At 39.2% G+C, this 27,452-nt stretch overlaps 1 protein-coding gene across 5 annotated transcripts in view; it reads right to left on the bottom strand.

Annotated features, from left to right (window-relative positions):
• ADCY5 (adenylate cyclase 5) overlaps positions 1–27,452 on the bottom strand; it is a 212,266-nt gene that overhangs the window by 68,485 nt on the left and 116,329 nt on the right. For 4 of the 5 annotated variants that reach the window (XM_051623577.1, XM_051623581.1, XM_051623578.1 and 1 more), the window contains 2 exons: positions 19,689–19,838; positions 14,909–15,030 (listed from right to left, as the gene is read on the bottom strand). In XM_051623577.1, the coding sequence (XP_051479537.1) occupies positions 14,909–15,030; positions 19,689–19,838 (272 nt within the window). The remainder of the gene's footprint in view (positions 1–14,908; positions 15,031–19,688; positions 19,839–27,452) is intronic. The other variant, XM_051623580.1, reaches the window with a different exon arrangement.

The following is a 27,452-nucleotide window of genomic DNA, read 5'->3' as shown; positions in this document are numbered from 1 at the left end:
CCTTCTGGAAAGTCAGTACATAATGAAAACATTACATTAGTATATAAATGCCATCATTTAAAACATTAAAGGGAACTATGTGTTTCCCATAGTTATCTCATTTTCCCAAGGAGAGCAGGTACCAAAATAGGCTGACTAATGGATAAAAAGAATAGACAAGCAATGTGATGTTCTGTACACACAGTTACCATTTGTCTTTGGGAGCCTACTAGATCAGTAATACTGAAGTGGCTATTTGCTGGGAAAGCTGCTTGCTGAAGAATAAGAACATGAGTCTTAGTTGCCCTTTTCGGAACAGTCAACATGGATTGACTCACTGCCTCCTCATCTCTGTATTTTTTAAATGTAATCAAGCAGTTTTAAAATGACATTGATGAAACTGTAAAGAGAAATGGACTCAAAGCGTATAAAGAACCTTAACTGTGCATGCTTCATAATGGCCACTTTTCAGAGAAATACCAATGGTATTTCTCCACATCAGTGGAGACCAACTTCAAAACAAAGACATAATCCTTAGCTTTATTCTGAAAGGTAAAATGGCTGTCCAAAGGAAATTGTACAGCTCATTAACTGAGGGATCAACTTGTTATTAATAATAAACAAAGCTCCTAATAAATTTAATAATAAAACACATGGTGTTTTCAGTGAGAAGGGAGACTGGCTGTAATTTCAGAACAGAATGTAAAGAAAAAAAATTCTTCAGGAAATTGAACTTGTTATCTGGTTATTGTGCACTATACTAATATTCTTTACCTGATAAGAACCAGTAATGCATAGATATCCTCAACTCACAGGTAAAGCTATCCCACCTTTACAAGGGATACAATGTAACTTTAAGGGGTTTATTTCCTTTTTAAGATGTGATCTACCATCACATTGCAATAGATCAATGGCACTTGAGCTGACCTCTATCTTTGGTACCCTTTGGTGATTCAGAAAATTTCAGCTGCCATGGAGAAACAATGTAAATATAATGAAATTCTGCACAATCAATATGAGCAGTAAAAATATTTCTCCTTAGAAGGCAGTATAGGTGAGCTCACTAAACAACTATTTCTACACAAAGATCACCCTTGAACAGGGAATATTAAAAATTCTATGCACCTCTTCAGCCTCTTATTCCAAATACTTTGCATATGTCCATTACTTCATAGATAGTAAGCAGTGTTGAATCTACTTTATGGCATCCAGATGATATACTGTAATATCAGAAAATATTTACAACAATTTTGTTTTATTATCCTGGGCAAGATACTATCTGTCAAGACACCCTAATCTAATCTTTGACAGCCCATCATTTGACTCTGTGATCAGTTACTTACTTTTTTTACTAAAAAAAAATGAACTGGATCATTCCATCTCTAGCTTCCTAAGCATACTAAGTCTTCAAACTGGCATTGGGCAATTGTAACAATGTCATTGGTGCTAGGAAAACAACATCACACTATTTGCAGAGACAGTAGTATGGTACATAAAGAAAATACATAAAGAGGCTTAAGGTCATGTGGAAAAACCATGGCAAAACAGGAATGTGAATCCTGGCCTCGTGAGTCCAGGGAACATCCACACAAAACCTTTTTGGCAGATCTTCTCACTGCATATGAAATTCTTTAACTTTCCACTGAATATCCCCTGATTTTTGCAATCAGTGTTTTCTTCTCATAATGAAGCAGTCATATAATTTAACTTGATTTCAAGAGAATTACTGTAATTGCCACCACCAGAGTAATAGATCTGTGTATAAAGAAATGGCTTTTCTCTTGCATTTGCCATTGGAAAATTTAATTTCTGTGTTAATGCATTAAGATATTTCACTAAGCCATTTCCTTGCTATGCTCACCATTTGCAAAATATCCTCTCCAAATGAAGTTCCTGTCAACAGTTATTAATTTATTAGTGAACTAATACCAGTAAAATCAACAGAGTTTGATCAGATGTTTTCTATAGCATCAAAAGCCACCTTAGAGACCACTTAAAATATATATTACGATAATGTGTCTCAGACCATAAAAACAAGAGGAATGTTACTGTGCCGTATCTTTCTACATCAATGTTAAACCAGTCTAGCTGATTTCTGCTTATCTTCTATGGCGTTACAGTAGCAGTAACTTTGGCTTGAAGATTAAAACCAAAACAAATGAATTGAAGTGCCTGGCATTTGAAAGGAACAAGTTCAGTTTAGGTCAGAACAGGAGGTATCACAACTTCAAAACCCTTCTGTCTATTCAGATGTTACATATACCATAAAACTAACCACTGCTTCAAGCAAGGAGTGAAACTGGAGACGCAGTTTGCTGGCATCCCGTAATTATGGTGGCCTTTCACAAAGCCACATGAAATGGAATTATGGTACCACGGAGGACACATGTCCATCCGAAGGGTAACACAGCTGGCAATAGAATTGTTGCTAATGACTCACAGGATAAACAGGTTGGGACTTTCCCCATAGGGGATTTGGGGAAGTCGGACCTAAATTCACTTGCAGAGCAGAAAGAAGTTTGAATGAACAGTCTCACGTGAACTGTCTTATAGACTGTAACTGTCTTATAGAGTTGCTAACAGCAACACAGCTCCTGTCCTAATCACAGATGCATTCACGTTTCTAAACAGATGCCCTGGATTAGAATAATTTACTCATCCAGATAGGAGTAGCCATGATAGTAATAAAGTGTTTCTAAAACAACGTATCTGAGCTCTCCCTTGGGCTGTGCTGTAACTGCACGAATCAATGTGGTACAAGTTTTCAGCAGGAACAGGGCCCAGGGCTGCCAGGCAGATCTGGAGCAATGGAGAGGGGAGCGGAAGGAAACAGAGCATGCAAACAAAACACAAACTGTAAAGATCTTTGAACAAACTGGGATTTGAAGATGCACACTAAGGCCAATAGCAGCTGTGGTATTTGATGTTTGTGTAGCTGTTTTTAATGCTCCTGTAGTTCAGATATCAAGAGATTATTCCCTGTTCTTGAGTACCAAGACACTCTCCGGAAGCCAGAAAACGCTTAGCACAGCTACTCTGTTTCTTATATACCACAATAAACAAACTTGCAAAGGAGCTGGATTCTAAAAGCCAGTGGAAAGAATAAAAGAAAGGGGAAGTAAAAAAAAAAAGAAAAGCAGCAGCCCACACAGCATCAAATGCTGGTAGGCTCAATGCTAAACAGCAGATGATTCTTACTGAATAAGTGCCCTAGATTTTGCAAACAATACAGGGAACAAAAATAGAAACCCATTTACATATTGCTGTTAATAACTTTATTTATAGTGTCACAGCTAGAGCACAATAACTGCAGCCATGGCTTAACTTGAAAGACATTCACTGTGGAGGAGTCAGACAGATATTGTTTTCTCAGTCCTTATGTAACCAAAAAAAAAAAAAAAAATCCTGCTGACAACAGCCAGTCACCAGAATCCTTACAAAAAGAACCAGAAAAAAAGTAAACAGCAGTCAAATGAGAAAGCAAATCATCCCCAGGATCCCTCTTCTCCTGGTTACTTCAGACATGCTGTGGTTAATCAAGGACCGCTGAGGCTAGAAAACCCAGCAGATAAATTTTCACTTCAGTTTGAACCTTATGATAGCATCTTACAAGAATACTTGTCGGGTTTTTGTTGAGTTATTTTTTTTGTTTGGGGTTTTTTTTGTTGGTGTTTTAAAAATAAGAAATATAGACACGGCTCAGACTAAGTCAGCAGCTACAATAAAAAAGGATATATGTCTACCAGCTAAGAACATCCCTAACCATTCTGTAGCCAAATCTTTGCTGGAAGCCCATAGTCCTGCCAGCTAAAATACCACTGGCCCATCACAACAGACTGGCACATCTTTAAGGAACAGAAATGTACACATAAATCTGTATCTTTGATTCCTTAGTATTCTACAAATGCCTCCTATATATAACTAAATGCAGTGAGAATGCAAGTGATGAAACTGTCTCTCAAGACTTTCCACCTTAGAAGTGGAAAACACGGATGTGATTTTTCCTTTGCCTCAATCCAGCCTGAACTGGACAACAGGCTATTTTGGACTGGGAACAGTGGTGCCCTCAGGACCTTGTGCTGCAGCTCTCATTACATATAAAATCCTCAGAATAATTAGAGGCAGAGACAGCAAGAGCCTGCTCTGCCCTGCTGATTGCAGCACACTCTGTGACATGGGACAGTGGGATTCAAGATGCTGCTCTGGGGTTTTATTTTTTCATATAAAAAAATTAGAGTTAACAAAAGAGAATGAGGACAACGTCCTTTGGTTAAGGGCCTCTCCTAGGAGATGTGGCCTCAAATGCCCCTGGCACACTGGAAAACTGAATTCGGATACTCTGCACAGGCATGTGAGTTGAGCCTCTATACTCCTGGATGAGCATGGCATGCCTCATCCCTTGTCCCTCTGCAGATCTTCACTACCTCTGTGTTTTACTTTCTGCCATCTGGAATGCCAACTGAATGAACTGATTTCTCTAGCTTTTCATGTTAGTGAGGAACAAAAAGATGTGCATTTGGTGTGGCAGCCCAACACTAAGGTAGTGCTAATTCCCCCTGCAGACACAGCCAGCAGTTACAAGAAGTCCCCAGTACCAAGAGAGTGTGTTTGTGCACACACCCTGCTTGTTCCTTCCACACAATTCTTCTGTGGCACAGGCAGGGCAGAGCCTTCAATGTCTGGTTGTTAGAACATTTGTGTAACAGGAGCCAGGCATTTCTGAGCTCTAAGCAGCAAGGCTACCAAGTCAAATTCAAGAAATCACTGTCAATCTCAGCCTCTACATTCCCCAGCCCCAACCTCCCCTGTGCAGCGTCGACTGGTAACACTGGATACATACAAAGAATTTCAGTGTAAGGCACTAAAAACGCAAACAGGTGTTTCGAGGCAGTGCTCATTACCCAGCAAGATGACTTAGAACTTGTTCAATTATTAGTAATACAGTAAGTTCTGTGTCTGATATACATAATGGAAAAATAAAAAGCTGTGGGATATCACAGACCAACAAACTACAGCTTTTATGATCTTCTGCTAGAAATGATCCTTGAGTCTGCAAGAAAAAATAACTTAAAAAGAGATGAAAGGATATACATAAGACATTTAAATAAGCCAGTGAATGCATGCTATTTAAGTGAAATACACTGACCTAATAAATGCAATTGAAGACCGTATCAGGTATCTATATTACACAAGTGTAGCCCTGGATCAATCTCAGCAGATATGCTATTTTATAGTTTTTCACACTTCTATGCTGTTCTCAGAATCAGAGGTCCCCCCAAAAATCACACGTCACCTGTATACACAGCTTTAGTTTTGCACAGTTGTTCTCCAATACTATTTTGTTTCCTTATTTTTTTTAGTTATTTTTAAGCTTTCAGAAAAGCTTACTTTTTCAATTTACTCCTTCCACCATTACATACATCCAAGGAAGAGGATTTCAAGATTTTCAGGCTTTGCAAGAACTTTGTAATCACTTCTGATTTCAGTAACAAAATTTTATTCCTTTTACAGTGGAAAATGACAAAGAGAGCTGGATCTTACAAACAGAATATCACTTTCCATTTATATTCTCTAACACAACTGTAACTATCCCTACATTAGACCTGTCATCCTACACTGTGACCTGCTGAACACTATTTTGCAGAAGAGAAGATTCTTAAGGAAGAAAGGCAAGGGTGATGCGAGTTTTTTCTCCTTTTCAATTGAAACAAAGTAGAACTATGAAATCAAAAGGCCTCTTTTTCTCTTGCCTGGAAATAAAAAGATTCTCACAAAGGGGCTTACAGTAGTTTTGAAAGCAATCCAGAACAAAAGGTTCCAAGTGAAACAGAGTAATTATACATCTATGGATCAGCATTTGGCTTCTGTTGAAGCCTGATCTGTAACTAGAATTGCTCAAGTTCCCCTGAGCAGAAGCCAAAGTTTTGTTTGCTTTGTTCTACAGATGGATTCTTATTAGCTCATTCTTTGGAAACAACCACAGCAGAAAGAAGCATTGCACTGGTGTTCATACTCCCAAGATTGGAGGCTCTCCACCAGAACTGATGTGTCACATAACCGTCCACTATCTAAAACTGTCCATCTGTTTTCTGTTCTCTCACTTCCCTTCCTCTAGTCATTACTAACAACTGCTGATTTTTTTCCTTGCTTTCACAGGTTTTTTTATCTTTCCTGTCTTTCTTGTGTACCTGCCCACCCCACAAATACCCCATCAACAGCATCTCTCCAAATTGCTACTGCCATTCAGCACTGATGTAGGGGTCTGCCAGGCCTTGGAGATAACAGAAATTAAGTAGTTGTCAGAAGAAGGAGGGTTGTCCTAGTAACATCCTATTAGCAACACAAAGAGCAAGAAATGGAGCCAGTGTGTTATCAGACTCTGCAAAAAATCACGCTGAAAGTTAAAAAACCCTCACTCAAGCCAACAATAAAAATCTCCAAATAAATGAGCTGACATGGTGGACCAACAAACTGTCAGTATTAAATCTCTGCTGGAAAAATGCCCCATTGCCTCACACATTCAACCTTCCTCTTCAAATGGAAGGGCAAGTTGTGCTTCCAGATGCTCTGCAGAGCTACTGATGGGGACAAACAGGCATCTGCAGATGATCTTAAAACTGAACAGTACCGTGGTCACCCAGCTTCCTGCACCCCACTTTCTGAGGAGATCTCTGCAACAGGAGTCTAGGAGAGAACATTTTGCTGATAGTCACACAGATCCAAGTATCACAAGTGGTCACTGCACTAGGTTTTTGGGCTTGAGAGTCAGTTCTGTAGAACTGGAGTTTGAGGAAGCTGATTACAAACCCTGATGTCCCACCTATATATTTAAGGGGTCATTTAGAAGTTTGGCTCAAATAGGAATGTGGTTACTGGTCAAGAACATCCTTAGAATTTCTCAGTGCCTTTGAGAGTCTCAAATATTTGTCAAACACACATAGAATCACCACAGATAAAGATCCCTGCTGGCCATGGTATCATAGAAGATAATACCTACATTCCTGCATCTTGTTTGCTTTTTAAAGCATATCACATATACACTACTTTCCAGTTTCTGAAAACTACTTGCAAATGATCTTACAAATCCTTATTCCACCACATGAAACTGTGCATCTTTCTAGGGCTTTGTAACAGGAACACAAATGGAGACAGAAGAATTTCAATTTTCTAAAAAGAGCACCCCTATAATTCCACAAGGCCAATGCCAATGACCTGTCAATGGTGTGTGTGTGCTGAAACTCCTTTAATCTCTTTTGTCTTTTGCATCCTTTGCTGTTGTTGCAGTTCTCTGGCCTCTCATTTCTGTTAGCTCTCTTTCTGAAATGAGCTCTTCTTAGTCTGGCTTCTTACAGAAACACCGTTCTGGAAAATTATGTAGCCAGCACCAGCCTCTCTCTAACTTTTTAACCACTTGGTATCAAGCAAAATTAATAAAAAGAAGGAAGTTTAATAAATACACTATCACGTTCAGTTACTGGAGGGCATAGACTCAAGATGGCAATGCACTAACTTGAGTCACAGGACACCAGACCACTTGAGAGCTCTTCTCCACTAATTGGTTTCAGTTTTTGTCTCTTCATCATTTATCCAGTGTCAAAATTATATATAAACCACTAAGAACAGATGCACAAATTAGTAACAATTGTTGAGGGAAATAAATATAGCACAAGACAAGAGAAGTTAATCCAATCCCATCCAAAATTGTGCCCCTGTTTTATAGTTTCTGTAAGAGGGCTTTAAATAGTTTTGCAAAGTTCAATGCATTACAGAATAAAAAGTTTAACTGATTTTTTTCTTTTCAGTCATTATAGCCTAAGGAGGAAGAAAAAGGTGGGATGATTTTAACAAGAACCTCTTAAAATGTTATATAAACTCAATGTTCTTAAAACCACTTTGCATGTTAACTACATGACAAAGTAGTTTGTTAAATGAAATTTAACCAACTCTTTAAAAGAGAAAAGCAAGTCTGTACAAGTCAAGTCTTCACAAAAGTAAAGTTTTGGCCAAAGAAGACTAAATTTTTCTTGTCAAGGTTGCTCCAGAATAGAGGAGATTTGGGGTAGATTAGTTTAGCAAACATAATTTGATGCATTTTTAAGCTATAAATTTGATACATTTGTTCTTTCTATCAGGCCAATCAGCAGTCAGACTTATTATTTTTAAAATAGGTTTGTTTTTTTTTAGTACTATTGAAGAAAAAAGAAAATCTAAATAACCTTGATGAGTTAAAATACTGCTCTGTAGACTTCTTCAGGCACCTTCATTATTCTCTCCAAATTACTATTCACAGTATTTCACCATTAAAACATCTAACACGCTTCAATCCATCACCCTGTGAACTTCACAGACCCTTGTGTAAACTCAGAATAGCAGGGTGTGAATTATACATCACAGGCCCTTCCTAATTGCTGTTGGCTTGCTGGTGGCTGCAGATCTGCAGTCACCTGGCACACTGCACTTTTGGGATGTTATCTTTATTACAGCACACATGTTTAACTAATGCAACCAGTGGGGTGTCCTGCAGCCAGTTATTTATCTGTTCTGCTCTTCAGAGGGTACAAGGCTCTCTCCTGCCTCTGAAGACACCAGGAGCTCCCAGTAGGAACCAAGATCACAATATATTCCCAGTTCAAATAGAAAGATCTGCAGACAGTCAGATGGATACCTAAACAAGTTAGCAGGTACTTGTTCTGCAGAAAGGGTACTGTGCACGTGCACAAAAAAGGAGTTTTGATAAAATATATAAACCTGCTTGATCTCTGGCTTGAAAGACTTCAAGACTGAACCATCGACACACATGTATTGAAAGGACAGAGTGATCCTGGGTTGAACACCTCCTCTAATATTAAAAGCCAGATTTATTGCACAGCTTTGATGTCAAGCTCAGGTGTAACAATTTTTCTTTTCAAAACCAACAAAATGGTTAGGAAGAAACAAGCGATTAGTGGCAGTAAGAGCAGAGTAACTCACCTTCACCCATGGGTGAAACCTACTTTCACAATGCAGAAAAATCATTGCTATATTTAAAAAAATATAATAAAAAAATTGAATTTTCTGAACAATTAAAAAGCCAAGATTCACTCTCTAGCCTGACATGGGTGAATTCCCAGGAGCTGACTCTTGACAGGGAATCAGAAGAGTTCCCGTGTAGGTAAAATTTACTGCTGTCGTTTGGGGAAACTCGTGGGAAGGCTGATTTTTTTCCCTCCTACTCATTTTTCTCAGCCTACAGCCTCAATCAGAATTTATGGCAATTAAATGCAGCAGGCCCCTGAACCCACATGAAACCCACACAATTTCCCCCTACCTACCTACAAAAATAACCTACTGCTTGTGGGCATATGCCTTAAAAGAAGAAAAGGAGGTAGAGCTCTTGCTGAGACTTAATATTGAGAAATAACCAACTGACCCATGAACACATTTCAGGAGGATATCAAAGCTCATGTACTGGTGGGGAGAGCAGTACCAGGAAGCAAGACATGGATAAAACCTGCTCTTGGGCTTCCTCCTCATCTTCAAACATAAACCATCAATTTTCAGTCTGTCTCCCCTCAAAAAAAGAAAGAAGGCAAGGATGGAGATCTTTGAAAATATCCACAGAAGAACGCAGAGAAATTTATAGATGCATACTGTAGTTTTATTTATTAAAGATGGTAAAATTAATGGGTTTCTGCTTAACTGCAATAATCTCTCATGAAAAGGCATGAGAACAGAATTGGGATGAGCTCCTGAACAAAACCACCCCGTTGGGTAAGTACCTCCAAAGGCAACCCTCTGTCTGACCCTGGCTTGATAGGATAAGCCTCGTTATAAACCCATTTAGGATTTCAAAAGGCACTGCTAGCAAGCCAGAAAAAACAGCCTCATGCTTATATTCACCAAGAACATACTACTAAGCAGCACATTGCTTTTGCAAGCCATGGCACTAATACATCCAGTTACAGCTATATCCTGGGAACCCTCCTACTAGCTGTGATTAGAGCTAAGCTTTGTACTACTGTTATATTGCTAAGTCCTTTAGCACCAAGAAACATTAAGACTAGATGTCCTGTGTCCAAGGACAGTGGGAGGATGGAAGAAAAAGATGTTTACTTAGTGGTATTTTTCACAAACTTCCTAGCACACGGTTACGTGGCACCTTGTATTCTAAGAATTCAATACACTTCATAAGCAACTAATTAAGCATCTCAATGCCTAAAAGGGGAGAAGGTTAAGCTGACACAGCTGGTCTGAATATCCTGACACTCAAAGTGCAACTTTTTGGTCATTTTAAGGGGAGATTTTCTGGTGTTAAAACGTAATTAAATCAGAAAACTAGTAAAAAAATGTTTTCGTTTAGAAAGCTGAAAGGAAATGGACTGTTTCATTTCTGCAGATAGTTTAGTTCAAGTTGTCAAGATGTTTAAAAAACTCTGAGATCAGGTTAACATTCTTGAGTACACGATTCACATAAATTAGTGAAGGGGAGAAGAGAGGAAACTGTCACTTTCACCGTGCTTGGACACCAGCCCTAAAATAAGCTTCCTGAAACAGTTCATCAAAGGAATTTCAATGACAAAGACAACCTTTATCCCTTCACAGAGGACTTCAAACCTCCTTTTTATAGCACAGAGATTACTATATTTGGCCAAGCCTTGATAGTATTAAAGCCGTTATCGCTGCAGTGAGACACTATAAATAGCAATAGTAATGTAAAACATTTAAAATTCTGCCCGGGAAGCATGAGAGATAAACGATATTATCTCTGCGTATCTTAAGGTTTGTCTATCAGACATAATCTCATTCATGATAATGTGAACTGATTTAGTTACATAATTCACCTTGTTGTTTATCCAAAATTACTCGCATAGTCTTGGGAACTCCTTTCCTGACTGCATTTGACAATAGACTTTATATTTAACACACACATGTGGGAAAGGTCAAATCACATTGAGGATTTGTCAAAGATAATCCTCATTCAGTAAGTCAGGATTGGAAATTGTTTCATTCGTGTTAAAAGGTTCTGCTCATTTGCAACATAAAAGAGTATATTGACCCCAAACTTCTCCATCTTAATTTTGTCATCAACCTAAATTCTTCAGAAGAACATAATCCTGAAACAAATTTTGCTGCCAAAAAAATGACAGGAAATTATATTTTCCTTGTGGAAAAATTAGTCTCTGAACTTTACTTTCCATAACAATAATCAGGAGATTATGAACTCATTCACAGGAAGTCCTGATAAGGCTCTACAGAGATTTGCTTTTACCCATTCAGGTTAGAAAGACCATTGTATTTTGCATCATCATACCCCAAACAGAGAGATAAGTCCACCCTCTAAGAGAAGTGTAACACAGTGAGCAGTAACATGGCAGAACTGCCCCTCATTAAAGGATCATACCTGTGTTCTACAGACCTACTGCTGGCATAATTTTAAAAAAACATGTCACCTTTTTAAAAAGAAAAAAAGAAGCATGTATCTTAAGTACCTGATACCCAGTATCTGAAACTAAGAATATTAGAGCAGAACTGATCACTGACAGACTCCTCATTTTAAAACAGAAAAAAATGCCACACAGTAACTTCATATAATTTTAGAATAACATTTTTTGCTGGTGGAGTGCTTTGGGTTTGTTTTTTTAATTAAAACCAGAGGTGGTCCCAACAGCCCAGACCAAATCATCCCTGAAAATTGTAACATTTAATCTTGTCTGGAACAGAATCTAGTAAACTACTTCTCCCACACAGATCATCAAACTAGACTAAGTGCACCAGGCTGCACCTCCTGAGCTCAAAGGGACAAAGTTAAACCCAGCTGGATGGAAACCTCCAGTGTCAGTGACGCTCATTATTTCCACCTTGATTGTGAAACTGGTGAGCCATCTCACCCTGAAGATCTAGTAAAAATTAAGATCTCATGCTCCAGGCATTATGATGGCAGTAAAGTTATAAGTCAATATCTTATGCAAATTCCCATCCATTACACTTTAATTCCTAATCTTTGTTTTAAACTAATTCAGGAGGGCAGTAAAAGAGAATCACTAGACACAGCTGATGGAGGAGGAAAACATGCACCTCTGTGCAGTCACACAGACCCTATCACTTCTATGAACTGCAAAGGAAATAAATGCTCCTGCTTATAAATCATCAACAGGAAGCCAGATTCAATGGCTGGGCACAGAATTATTGCATCGACTTCACATACTTCTCTGCTGCCTTGGCACAATAACCTTTAGCTCATAGAAACTCAGATCTTATGACTTTTTTGAATAGTGACAAAAACAAAACAAAACTACTTGGAGCATTCTCATCACAAAAGCCTCCCCTTGGGCACATCCCCGTGAAAAGTAAAGACCATGCTTGCTTTTGTTCAGCCGGTTCATTAATCCACATCATTGAGATGCGACCCCCCACCACCAGGGTATTTTTGTGTGCATGTAAATGCTTCAAAATAATCTGCAGTCGTTCCCACTAGAGGTGGTTTCAGTGCACCCAGGCAAGAGCAAAGGCTCCATGCTGAACTCCTAGAGTGAAATGAGTCATTTGTTCCAAATCATGTTTCCTTTTCTCAATATTCATACTTAGTTATTCATTTGCCTAAAGTACACGAAGTTGAGATGTTTCTAAGTTACCTTCTATTTGCTCTCAGACCATACACTATTTTATTTCTATTTCTTATCTCCCTTTTCCAGCCTCTTCCATTATCTCAGTGGGATTTAATTTAGGACCTCATAAGTACAGACAACAAAGTCCATACTTTGAGGAAGATACCATTTAAGTTGTTTCCCCTTGCAAGATCTTTTGAGACCTCAGCCTCCTCAGCACCTGCAAGGGCTTGATTCCTAAATACTCGTTACCATGAGGAACCCAGTTAAAATTACTTTTAAACTGCAGAAGATAATATATTATGGTATGTTTATATTATTGAATTAATACATAACACGTGAAAATTAAATGTTTGCAAACTTCCTGTTAGCTACCCAGGTCCAAGAAACTGAGTGTTGAATATACCCATGAATGTATTTATGTTACATTTTCATGTTACTTCAGAGCCATAATTGAGTATCAAAGCAAACCGTTTTTTCTCCCCATACTCTGGGGTCGTGTGTAATTTGTTGTTGTATCTCCTTGTCTCCATACCAGCCATTATCTCTGGACTATTTTTTCCAATCATAATTGTTCCATCAGATTGCCCTTTCCCCTTAGAATTGTTAATTTGTAGATTTAGTTTATTATTGTTTATTTAGTTTTTGTCTATTTAGTGACATAGTTAAAATATCAGATCATCCTAAATAGATAATCACCTTTACTAAGATTTGACTGTACTGAACAACTTTCAAACCTTCAAATAATAGCATATGGAAACTGATGTGAAGGACTATCATACCTTACTTACTAGTCTCATGTCATATCTAACAAATTGCATGCAGTTTGAGTGTCAAGTTGACCTCTGAGTACTGGAAAAAAGTCATTTCTCTGTTAAGAAAATTCAGAAATGGCATCTATCACAAGAAATTTACACACCTTCTTGAACAAACTCAGTGCTATTAAGAAAAAATGAATTTACAGACACAAAACCTAATCTTGAGGGCAGTTTAGATGCCTCAATCACCATATGTATATTATTTATTTTTCATCACTGAACCATTGTTTTATATCTGATAAAGTTTTTATCTTTTGTGCATATTGCTAGTGAATCTTTATCTGCTTATTGAGTCAACAAAAAATATGAAAGGCTGAAGTCCATCCAAGCCAGCACACAGACTTGCCCATATTTCCGTGAGTTTTATATCAGACTCTACATTCAAAATTTTTTCCTCCCAATTTTCTGAGTGTAAATTACCTCTCTCTGCTACCCTCAGTGTTATGGAAATCTTGTCAAATGCTTCAGATTTTCATTTGAATTTCACTGGATCATTTATTGGAGATTATGCAGGGTGTATTATATTAGAGATGTAAGATAATTCACTTCTATTTGTTGAGCAAGTGTCAGAAAATAAAATTTACCAACATGCTTAGAGCTCCATAAGAGTGAAGGTTATGCAAGCAGTTTACAGGAAAATTTCTAGTTGGAAGGGGAGATTGAGAGGGGAAAAAGGGAAGTTCTCTGTCCACAGTCCCCGTGTCTCAAGTATTTCTAGACTAATAGAGCTGTCAAACAATTCCAGGACCTGGCTTAGCAGAGACATAAATGATCCCCAGAGAGGTCAGGTAAAATTGGAGAGGTAAAATGCATCAAGAAAAGTTAAATTTAACTTTCCAACTACAGTCCATAAAAATATCAAGCAATTAAAGTACTGCTTTATCGTCTCTTCACTGGGAAGTGGACAGTGTGAACCTGGCAATGTTCAGAAGCTCATGGGCTGGACTATCCCAGCAAAATGGAATGAATTTGATTTGCATGGCTTGCCAAAGACTGGATATCAACTTTTTCCTGCCCATTCCCCTAGAATAAGGACCACCATATTGCTAGGTGACTCAAGCAGATTCCAAGGGATGTCACTAATGGACCCCCTGCTTGAAATTCCAAAACTGGCAGAGACTACTCTAGGTGATTTTAACCTCAGCTGGGCTCTGCAATTCACCCTGTGAAAAGCGTTTCCCATCATTAACTTGCATCTCATCATGGCATATCAGAAGGGTGCTTCTATCTGTCAAAAAAATAACTAAACCCATCTTCTCAAAACCATTGAGACTCACCCCCAGCAATGAAAAAACAATAAAAATCTAAGGAAAGAGATCAGCTAAAGTTGCTTCTTGAAGGAAGACATTGCAGGAATGTGGCAATCCTCTTCCTCTCCTATAAACAAAATTTCAAAGGTGACACTTCAGAGTCATTACTCTTATTTTGGATTATGTGTCACCATCACCTTCATCCCTGGGTGTTAAGTGCCAAGCACTGGGAGGGTGCCTCCTCCCCAGCAGCTTGGAGATGGGCTGCTGTTCTTACCTGACATTGTCATGCTTCTGGATGTAGATCTTATGAAACATCATATCTTCCTGTTTGGCATTAATGTCAGCTTTCATCTCCATGGCAACATGTCGAGGAAGTACAGAGAGCAGGAGACGCTCCTGTGGAGTCAGACAGATGAACCAATTAAAACACCTGCTGCCCAGTTAACAAACACCCTTTGTTTCTTACTAGGGAGAAATGAGTCATCAGTTTGGTGAGAGATTAGTACAACCAAGAGAAACGGTCTCCATAAACCTAACAGCCGATCCCCTAACAAGTCATATACAATTCTGTCCCAACACTACAATGAGAACTCAATGATTTTAGGAGAAAAAAAAACCCATGTATTTTCATCCCAGCTGTACTGGGCTTATGATTCATAATTGCCAATTCTTGCAAATGAAAGAGCCATGAAACTCAAAAAGTGACTGTGCACCATTCTCAGAAGGACTCTGATAAATTATACAGGCTGACTTGCCCACACAGTCTCCACACCACCATGAAGTTCTCCTTCACATAACACCAGAAGACTGATACCCCAACACCCTTGGGCACCATTTAAAATTCCTTTCTTTCCTATCTAATCATCTAAGCACATTCCTCCAACAGGCACAAACCTGTTTTTAGCAGCTAAAGAGTCAAAAGGAATGTCCTGATAAAACTAGTGTGAATAGTTAGCCCAACAATGCAGTATTTTACTTCTACACTTAAACCTGCTATTAGTGTCCAATTGCATTAAGACCTGTAAACCCACCCACTCACTTACAAGAGCATTTTCAATAACCACCTCTATCCTCAACAAATCATGACCTTCCACCCTCACTTGGCACTTTAATTTACTGGTAATAGCTTTAGTGTGACTTCCATAACATTATTTGTAAGCTGCTCCATATAAAGTTTTGCATGCCAGGCAAAAATTAGTTACATGACAAAATGATGACTTTCTGGTAATTTTCCTAAAAACTCACACAAAAGCCTGTGTTTGTTATTATTCTAAATTTGGTGACAATTTCATGCAGAAACTATAGAATTTAAATCTGCATGCCCCAGGGATGCATCTGTATCTTTGAGGAATCCCACCTGAGAAATTCTGCCCAGACCTTCTTTTTATTCCCACTCACATCCCTCACAGCTCAAAATAAGTTTTTGCTATGGCCGAAGAAGGTAGGGAGCATTTCCTTTGGGATCAGTTATCTCCACTGTGGTCTAACTAGCAAGCAGCACTCTAGAATAGCCAAAGAATCCCAAAAGCTTGTGCCACTTTCATCTTTATCATTTTTCCTTACTTGCAGTGAGCAGAGGGAAGAAAAGGGCCCTCCTTCCTGACAACAATCTGGTATAAACGAAGGTCCCTAATCTTACCTAACAGCTCATTAATTCTCAACACTACAGGGAACAGTAGGGCTAAAACACAATCCTGACTCAGAGGGGTCAGCAATCCTGTACTAACTACTCACTCACCAAAGCTCTTGCCTGTAGACACATTCCCAGTTTCTAATTCCTAGTTTTAACTGTAAGTTGCCCATTTATTTCTTCCTCTAAGGAGAGAGAAGTTCTTTGGGGGAACCAGAGGAAGATAAACTGTCTGGAAATGTGCTCAGGATGCACTAAGACATTTTATTGTCTGCAACACTGCCCAGTACTTCCTTTTTTTCCCCCATTCAATGTGTACCTTAAAAAGATTGATTCTTGCCTCTGCTCCCTGAAGAGGTAGTAATAACACCAAAAAAATGTGTTGAAGGGATTTCTATATCCTCTACTCAAAACTGCAGCACACGATACTTGTTTAAAGTACCCTCACCTTCACTAGCATCCTGCAGGTGCTAAAAGTTACATACCCCATTTTTTTTTTTTAAAAAGATCACGAAACATACACATGTCCTCAGGCTTCTGTCAGCTATTAGCATACTCCTTGAGTGCAAAAGCACAACATATTTGTATGCTTTCCAGAGTAACTGGTGTATACGCTGCTGTCATTTGCATATTATAATAGGCATCCTTGAATGTGTGAAAGCTGCTATAGTACGTGTGATTTTACATATCCTCTAAATAACTCTGAGCTTAATGGGAAGTTCAGGGGCACCCACGGATTTGGAACATTCCCAGTAGGTGCACAAGTGTGGAGGGATTTATTTTTTTTTACTTGCTTGCAAATTAGGAACATGTTCAGGGACTTTGTTTCTCTTACTAGTACTTCAGGAGATTTTAATGTACATTTCCCGGTAACTTTTGCTTGAGAGCCGCCACCCCTGCTCTTCTTGACATCCTAGGAACTTGCCAGATTAAATCACCAATATTTTCAAGACATTTGAGATCTCCAGGATACGAACTAGCACTGCTCTAAACTACCACCAACTGGGAAAGAAGGTAGACTTATCAAGAGAAGCTAATGCATGTAGCACAACATCCCTTCATGTAGCAATTAATTAGGAAGTTGAGGCATGTTACAGAGTTGGGCATTATGTTTATTCTGTTTCTTGGGAGCACCATGATCACTGAAAATAACCTTGGAGGCTAACACGAGCAGGCTGTAACAAGTGCCTTTGCAGAGTACAAGCTATACTAAAAGATCTTCAAAACAACAAAATCACTATGTTTTATTCCAAATGGAGCACAAAAATTAAAGTTTCCACTAGAGTACAATTTTCATTTTGCTATAATGACTAGAAAGCACTGCCACCCTCACTGTAAAATCCCTTATTATGCACCAGCGAGGTGACTGATACTGCTATTTCACAAGTATAACAAGGTAACAGTCTGACCTGATAAAAAAGCAAGAGCAAATTCATATTTAATTCTCCCTTAAAAATAAGATGCAATTCCACTGAATTATGCATTAAACAGGTGCATCACAAGGAGGACTAGTCTCTAGAACAGGCACAGCTGAAGGACTACAATATAGATCTCCTCTCTTTACGTATGTACCCATAGATGTATGTGGGTACACACATCCCTACAACTCTATACTACATAGGATTTTTAACTATTTATGCCATAGTCTGCCAAGATGACCTTAAAGCACGACAAATATTTAGTGTCTCATGACTATCCATTTGTCCTTGTGTTTAATAACAGTCATTCTTCACCACAAGCGATGCAGGGAGGAGAAAGAGGGGGAGAGAACAGTCTTGAAAATCCATCTCTTACTCAAATCCAAATGTGGGCTGACCTGCCCTTATTCATGTCTGCTGTCACCTCAAGAATACTTCAATGCATTATGCACAGGGATGCATCTGAACTGAACCTGGAGATCAATGTCAGTGCAGCCTGTAACAGCAAATAAGCTGCTACAAATAAGGAATGTCCAGCTGCCAGGACACACAGTTACTGCTGGAAGTACTGGAGGGTACTTCTAAATGACTGGCTTTGAACCATGTTTTTCTGATGTCCTGGCTTTTTTCTGTGTGGTACAATACTTTCTGGGGTGGAGGAGAAGAAAAAGGCATAAAGCATTTGTAAGGGCTTTTTTCATTAACTACTTCTGATACAGCAGCTCCTAAAGCCAGAATTGCACAAGCATTTGAGCCATGCTGCTAAGGCAGTCCCTCAGCAGGGAGGACAGAGCTGTAAACAGTAAGGAAAATAAGGTATTCTCTTGTCTCAACCCTTTCTTCCATTTCAAGGTGTGGAAGGAGGAGCAGCTGCTTGCTTTGTCTTTCTGAGACTACATTAGTTACAAAGGAAAGAGAAGCCTTGAGTGTGAATCTCGTTTTCATACCCATTCTAACAAAATAAACCACTTGTACACATCATTTCACAATAAGAGTTAAACAGCAAGTGTGTCAGTCAGGAGTACCTCATGAAACACTGCCAAAAGACAAATCCATAGATGCAGATGTACTGAGACATGAGGGGAAATAAAGCTGTGTTGCCACAGAGATGCAAAGACTCTCCAGTTGATTAATTCCCCTGACCTCTTCCCCAAAGGCGCAACTGAGCTCTGAGATTTCTCCCTAGGGAGGAGTGGAAGCCCCGTTTCATGATTCATTTAAAATTGAACTGGACAGACCACTATGAGATGTACTGCAAGACAGAGATATCTGTTAGCAAGGGAATAGTCAAGCTGCCCCAAAAGGTCTTTTGTTTTTAATTCTGTGGACACGAGAGATTTGTTGTGAGAGAACCTGGGAATTAATTAGATGAGCGGACACACTCGATGCCCTCAGTGACCAGGCTGCATGCTGGCAGCAACAGGTCTTTTTATAGTGAAAAAACCATCAAAGTTGGTGATGCATCTTACTTCTTGAACAAATACAATTCACTTGAGGCCTATAAGGTATACAGAGCTGTGTAAACAGGTAGGAACCTTTAGGAAAGGCAGGAGGCACTAGGCAGTATGTCCTGTGGCCCAGTTTTTACCTTTCACTTCTGAAACCTGCCTTACAGCTACCTGTTGGCAGTGGCTTTGCTGACACACCATGGCTTGACCTTACAAAGAGGGTCAATCTGAAGCCTGTGTGTTGCATCTGTACTCAACATATGGCTTGAATGCTGTGTGCAAAAAACCTATGAGAACTCTCTACCTACTGTGCAATTTTAATCCGCAGAGCATAGACCACAGAATTTGCTGATGTGTTTGGAGAAATCTGCCAGGATATTGGGGAAGAAACACTCCCCTGAGCTTCCTTTCAAACCTTTAAACATCCTGCCCTCTACCATCAGCCTGTTCTTGCTTGGATTAGTCAAGAAGAGGCCTGCAAATGCCATCCTACAGGAACAATTTGCATGTAATTTCTGCATCAGCAATTTCATTTTTTATTTCCCATTGTGCTCTTACCTGCTGCTGGTTTTCCCTTTGAGAATGCAGCCTGGCTTGTATGCATTCCCTGGTCTCCTGGAAAGCCTGTCTTTGGGACACCTCTGCTGGGTAGTGGGTACACACGCCTACAATGTTTGTGCAGGAGAAGATGAGAACGTTGGAGACCAGCTGCAACAAAAGAAAAAAAAAAAAGAGAAAAATACTCCGTTACACTTTGGAAACCTGCCATCAGTAACACAGCACCAGCCAGAGCCCAACCCCTTCCATGACTCTTTAATCCAAGCCTTGCTTAAACCTCAAGCTTTTAATTCCAGTGTATTTTACCTCTCTAGTCTTTAAAATATAAAAGTTCCATATACGGTCTCAAATACATTTTCCTAGCTCTGTGTACTACTGCTTCACTGGTGAAAAATACAGTTCCACTGGTAATTCTGTAATCTTTTGGTAATCCAGTATCTTGGAACTAATGTGAAAATATCTATCTAAAAATGCATCATTGCTTTGTCAGCTAAGACTCATGCAGACAGATCTGACAGAGGACCACAAATATTTCTGTTTGTGTACCTACATATCTGGCTTGAAAACATCTCCAAGATACGTGGAACCATTCTTTTGAAATAGTGCTTAAAATACTGAAGGGAAAATGTTGGTATTCACAAGGTTTAAGATAAACTAAAACAGTTTTTTAAATCTAGTTCCAACTCAAAAATTTATGTTACTAGATAAAAAAAAAAAAAAGTTATTTACATTTCTGTGGACACAGAGTTTTAAATCTGCAACATATTTGGACTGGACAAGCATGATGGAAATCTACATTGCTCTTCTGCTTCCACATGGATTATGTTTTGTAAGGAAGCTGTCACATACCTTTTGCTGAAAAATAGTGTCACAATCCTTTATTTCCCAACTATTTTTTAATAAAAAGGGAAAAAAAAAACAACCCAACATGCTCATTGGTCGTACTTGGTTCATGCAAAATGCTCAAAACCACTTTTTATGGCATCATGTAAACATTTCCCATGACAGAGGTCAGTCACAGTGTAACTTTTTGAGAGTTTCACAAGCTGTACTGGATCTGTCTTCAAGGACAGACTTACTTGAAACACCTCATCTCTTCTAGAGGGAAAGACAGTCAAACCTGCAAGATTCTTAAACATAGGGATCTTTGGTCTCTGTTGCCTAATGAGTCCAAATCTACGCTTTGCCTTTATTATTTTTTTACTGCAGAATAAAACCATTAATTTCCAGACCAGCCTATTCCCTAAAAATACAGGGCCAGAGTCTAAAGGGCAAGCACTGAGCTCACGGGGGTGCCCAAGACTTCCCAGACCAAACTGGTCACTGTGCAGGAGAGAAGAGCTGCCCTCATGTCAAACATGGAACCATATCCCAAAGAGTAACAACCTCTCCAAGGAATCACACTGGGATTACTCTAACTCTTTGACTACAGCCATGTGCTGTAACAATTATTTTGTTAACAACTCTGCCTTGGAACGGGATTTAGGCAGAAAACCCTCATCTTTCAGTTCAAAATAAGCAGTAACTTAAGCCAGATCCATCTGAGGGACTTCCCTCTGTGGATCACTGCCAGTTAATGGCAATATGCCATGTTCGGAAGCTCTTGCATCCAAGTGCTGCATTTTGGGCCACATCCCAGCAGTGAGTTCCCACACTTATATATCATCCTATGGTACAATAATCCTATGGCACATTATAGATACCCACTGGTTACTATCATGAATGCCAGCTACATGTATTTGGAGATAACTGGATTCCAAGAAGGAAACTATTCCCTTCCCCTACAGATTACTCCCTCCATCCACCGAGTCCACACTTCACGAGAGATAGGGCTATTGAAGGTGCAGGTCATACACATGAACATGAAATAAGCCCTGATCCTAAACTCACACATTCTCTTCACAATTACATTCTCATTCAGTTTTCTAAGGTTTTCCCAGATCCAAGATCTGGCCCCAGTGGGGCCCACCCATGAAGATACTGTTGTCATGATGATGCCTTGAACAGCCAAGCTGTACAGTTCAAGGCATGCAATTCATATTATGCATTGAGGTCAATGTTGTCAAAGGGGAGTATACAAAACATCACCAGGCTTGACATTTTTGGTAACATTTGTGGAATGCAACACAATTTTAGTTTTCAGCACTCACTGATGTCATTTTACACACACCCAAGGGACTTCACAGACTGATTTACAACACAGACTCAGATGACCAAGCTTCATCAAGTAGGAATAAAAAGTAAAATGCAATGTAGTTTTTAAGTAGTAGGGAATAGACATCTGTATTTATTCTATAAGACAGAACCTAATTTAATTGACCTTGTTGTATCTTTGCAACACCCTGAAACACAAAGGGGAAAATAGTGATGTTGAAAGTACCAAATTTCTACAGAGATTTAAAACTGAAGATCCTACTCTTTGCAGCAACAGTTGTTATGAGAGCAAGAGCATTCTGTTTAATATCTGTTCACAATCATTTTCTAAACAGGTGTTTTAAAATAAATTAAAGCAGAAGAAAAAGGCTTTCTAGTCTCAATTATTTTTTTCACAGTCCTCTGTCTTAATAAAATAAATTTATATCCTGGTTTCCAAATGGTACTACTTGCTTATCAGCTTCCTTGCCATTTTGCTATGGTAACCAGCTTCAGTCCCAGGAGGAAAGGGATGATGTAGGTATTAAAAAACTGATTCCCTAAGCTCTGTGGCCTGAAAAGTAAAAACATTATTATGGCAACTATTTCAGACAATCTCTGCTTGAAGAGCTGTTCAAGGCAATGGGAAAATACAGCTATTTTGTAGTTGACTTCCTTCCCCTGGCTAGCTAGAGATTTAGGTAAAGAATCATAGAATGGTTTGGGTAGGAAAAGTCCTTAAAGATCATCTAGTCCAACCCCTCTGCCATAAGCAGAGACACCTCCCCCTAGACCAGGTTGCTCAAAGCTCCATCCAACCTGGCCCTGAATACTTCCAGGGATGGGGCATATACAGCTTCTCTGGGCAACCTGTTCCAGTGTCTCACCACCCTCACACTGAAGAATTTCCTCCCTATCTCTAATCCAAATCTACCCTCTTTCAGTTTTAAACCATTCCCCCTTGTCCTATCACTCCATGCCCTTGTGAAAAGCCCCTCCCCAGCTTTCCTGTAGCCCCTTAAGGTACTGGAAGGCTGCTATGAGGCTTCTCCAGAGCCTTCTCTTCTCCAGACTGAACAACCCCAACTTTCTCAGCCTGTCTTCATAAGAGAGGTGCTCCAGCCCTTGGACCATCTTCCTAGCTCTCCTCTGGACTCGCTCCAACAGCTCCATGTCCTTCCTCTCTTGGGGGCCACAGCACCAGACAAAGTACTCCAGGTGGGGTACCACTAGAGTGAAACAGAGGGGGAGAATCATCTCCCTTGACCTGCTGGCCACACTTCTTCTGATGCAGCCCAGGACACAGTTGGTTTCTGGTCTGCAAGAGCACATTGCCAGCTCATGTCGAGTATTCAATCAATCAACACCCCCAAGTCCTTCTCCTCAGGGCTGTCCTCCACCTGTTCTCTGCCCAGCCTGTATTTGCACTCGAGATTGCCCTGATCCATGTGCAGGACCTTGCACTCGGCGTTGTTGAACTTGTTTACTCCTACAGCATCTGCATGTGGCAGAGAAATTATTATCCTCATGTTACCAAGGGAGAATTCTTTAAAGGTAATTCAATATGTAAGGACAAGCTATGTACCATAAGGGGTTTTCAAAAAACACAGCGACTCCTTAGTTCCATTGAAATAATAAATCCCTCAATCTCAGACAACAAAGCAGACCAGACAGTTTCTAGTCATTCTGATTTTGTCACACAAACAGAGCACTGCAATGCTTTTGTTGAATCTCCAGCAGGAAACTGTTTTTCCCTTGATGACTGAAGGAAAATAAGAAAGAGACGGAAACAGTTCAAATCCACATGTTCTAAGAGTTATGAAAACCTAGTATTACAAAATAAAAATTGAGAGCTAAATTTGGCCAGATGCTTTTGTTACAAAAATTGGTGTTTTTTAGCGTTTCAAGCCAGGCTGCAGAAGAACTGGGATGGCTCGGTGACCAGGGGAGAGCCTCCAGAACCACCACAGGCAGAAGTATCAGCTTGCATCAATATTGCTACACTTCTCCCTGCTGTGTTTCTATTCGATTATTCCTCACACACCAGATGCTATTCAATATGTAATTAAGAGACAACAACATGCTTATGAGAGATAGCACTGAGATAAATTTTGTTAGTTACCTACCTCTGCCAGAGCAAACAAGGCTGACTACCTACATGAGCAGGTGGGACATATTCCTTGGAATATCATTGCTTATTATAAAATCAGAGCTTCTGTTTTTTTGCCAAGTTATTCTGTTTTGGCGCAATTCTCTTGCCAAGGCTCAGGTTTATTTCTGTTCTGAGATCATGGCACTAGTCTATTTCTTGTTCATTTTCAACAGCACTAAGTAGTATTTTTTTCTATTTAGTTTTCATTGAAATCAAGATATTGTTTTGGTATTTTCATAAAATCCCATTTTGAAAATAACTACATTTTACGCTTCTACTGTGGGGCAGTAAAACTGTCACAAGGAGAAGGAAAGCACACACATGGAGATTAAAATGTAAGAACAAAAATATGATGGACTAGAAAAGCTCTAGCTATCCAAGATATTCCTACAGCACTTATGCATGCAATCTTGAATTGGAAGTACAGTTAAATTCTAAAGATAAAAAGCACAAACATGAAAAAAAGTTGTTGTGACAAGGTATAGTTGGTGCAGGCTTTTAAATACTTTCCATGAAGAGCAAATAACTCTCTACTGCCTCTTTATATACTACTATCTAATAAAAAAATTGGAGCAGCTACAGAGCCAAAGGCATAATGAAAATTAAAATGAAAAACAACATCAGCTGGCTCCAAGATCAAATTACTCATGTATTTGTGCTATATATACAACATCTTTCATTTCACAGAGCTACAACTAGCACTAACATAGTGAAAACTTACAGATTATGCTAGAAAGATAATTAAAGAGTTCAAGTCCTATGGTATTCTTCCAGTGTTTGGCCAGTAAAGAACAGGGTAAATACTTTTCTTTAGTCTTAGGTAGGGGGGAGAAGACGGGCTGTTCTCCACACTAGTGAACAAATAGGAAGGAGGATTTTTAATTTAAATGTGGCAAGTAGTTCTACTGAATACTTGAAACAACTGCAACAACAAAAGATTACATCAATGCACCAGAGTCAAAGAACATAAGTGCACTTTATGCACATGAGTAGTGCTACCGATGCCAGCTCTGAAAATTTTAATGTTTTGCTCAGTCATAGTATAATTTAACAACCCCAAAGTAGCAGAATTTATTAGAAAGTGATGCTCTACAGAAAATCTCTTCAGTTGACATTGAGAACAAAAAATTTCTTTGCAGAAATACTTCTGAAACTTTTTTGCATATTCATCTCTTTGGGAAGCCTACATGGAACTAAAGCTATTTACTTCAATCTTTCAGCTAGATTCTATATTCAGAGTAAAGTTACTTGCTGAAGTAACAAAGCAGTGATATTTTAGCTGAAAACACTAGAAGAACCCTTATGCCACTAGTGACCACCTCCGTTCAAGACTTACAGTCACTAAAAACATGATACTGAAGCTATCCCTTTGGTGTATTTGAGTGACCACCTCACCTTTGCAGCCCCACTATATGATGATCTCTTAGATGTGATTCTTTGTTCTGCCAGAGGAAAGCTAGACAAGTATTTTGCCTCTTTCTTTCTTTCGAACTGTATTTATTTATTTTTTTATCTAGTTTACCTTCTAAACACATAGTTTCAGGTAGGGACATAATACAACACAACAGAGAAAAAAATTAAGACTTTTATATTTTTGAATTATTCCAATTGTTTCAGGGGACGTAAAAAAGTTTGATGCTTAATTTTAATGCCTCACACCTTATTCTAGGCAACATTTTAATGAATTGACTGATTGGTGTAATTGCAAACCTTCCATTCATTGCCACTGATATTTCCTTATTGTCCTACAGAATACAGGATTTATGACTTGGGATTATTTTTTACAATTAAAACCTTAAATTCCTGATCTTGTTAAAGAACAAAACGTTACCAACACAGATGTATTTTAAGTAATCATCTCAAGATGCAACATTCCTACATCAAACTGACAAATTTCCCATTCTTTTTCTATTATTTTTTCTCTGGGATTTCAGTGAGATCCTATTTTTTCTGGTTACTGAATGATAAGATTAAGAAAAGGAGAATATACTGTCCTGACCAAATCTTGGTGTAAAACTCGCTAAAAGCAGTATTTCTATGTCTAAATTTTCCTGGAACTTGATTACAGTCCCAGCAAAGCATCCTCTGCATGGTGGCACAGTCTGGTGGGAAGAGGTGCTGTCCCTTACTAGCAATAAAATAGTCAGAAAGGAGATTCCTGAGTTCTATCTTCCATCCTCACTGAATCTCCATGGCAACCAAGTTTCTGTGCAACTTCACACTTAACATAATTTACAAGCTACAAATCAGCACTGGTTTTCAAGCAAGGATCTTTAATGGTGAACTGGATGAAGCAAGCTGACAGCCCACAGCTAAGCAGGTGAGACAGATGCCTGGGAAGCTGCCACTCCAGGGAAACATCCTGCAGCCAGATGCAAGAGTGAGACCCTGAAGGAACTTAGGGAATCAGCGACACTGAATCAGGGACATTTCCTCTTTCCCTTCTGATGTTAACAAGTCAAGTTCAGCTTCAGTATTGAAATTATCACTTCTTAAATCTTTGCAACCAGGCTGTCTCCTTCAAATCCAATGCCTCCTTGTCATAAGAGGTGGCACGCCAGTCAGGTGCTGCTCCTCATCATGTATGTAGCAGCAAAGAGAGCTGAGCACAAGACGCAAGTCTAGCCTGTTTCAGATCTGCTGTGACAGCCTCCAGAAGGAACAAGATGCAAGAAATGGAAGCCTGGGACTGCCACAGCTCCTACGAGCAATACTGCACTGTGGGTTGGTCAGGGGACACTCCACTACTAACACTGCAGCTCACTTAACCTGACCCTAGGGCAAATGTGTATGTACCATGAGTGAATTCATCCCCCTGGAAGTGTGTTTCTTTGTGTGTCAAAGACTTAAACAACCAAATACAATCTTATCAAAATAAAAGCTCTTCAAACAGGACTTGAAACATCAGGTACATCACTCTGAGGTCACAAAAGTGGATGAAAGCTCCTAGTCTTTCTGTGCATGATTCACAGCTGTCGTTGGGTAAATATCTTGACACACAAGGTATGTCAAGATAATTCTGACAACTGTACAAAATTAGCTCAGATGCATGATAGCTTAGGCAATTTAGACAATTACTTTAATTAAGAAAATTAAGCAAAGCTCTGATATTCCAGCAAAATCAGTTGCTCTGCGAATGACCGTAAGCACATTTGAATTTGGGTTGTCTTCATGCCAGTCCCACTTGCCTGTGTGCTCCCAAGGCAGAAGGAGCTGTTCAGATAAGATACAGAAGGTGTTAATATAAAAAGTGTTAATAGAAAACACTGTAATTGAATATAAGTTGGGTTATGCTTTCAAGATTCTCCACAATGCCTCTGAAGCTAATGGAAGCCGTAATCAACAAGGAGTAAGGTCAAGAAAAATGTATGATTCATCTTTTATATCCTCTTTCCTTCCCTATCTGGTGGAAGGGACGAAAGGGAAGGAAGCCAAACGCTTAGGTTTTCTAACAGGCATTCTTAAAATTAGTCCACTAC

This window comes from Apus apus, chromosome 6, assembly GCF_020740795.1.
Source record: "Apus apus isolate bApuApu2 chromosome 6, bApuApu2.pri.cur, whole genome shotgun sequence".
NCBI classification, from domain to species: Eukaryota; Metazoa; Chordata; class Aves; order Apodiformes; family Apodidae; genus Apus; species Apus apus.
Note: the sequence above shows the minus strand (reverse complement) of the source record. Positions and strands in the feature narration are given on the sequence as shown.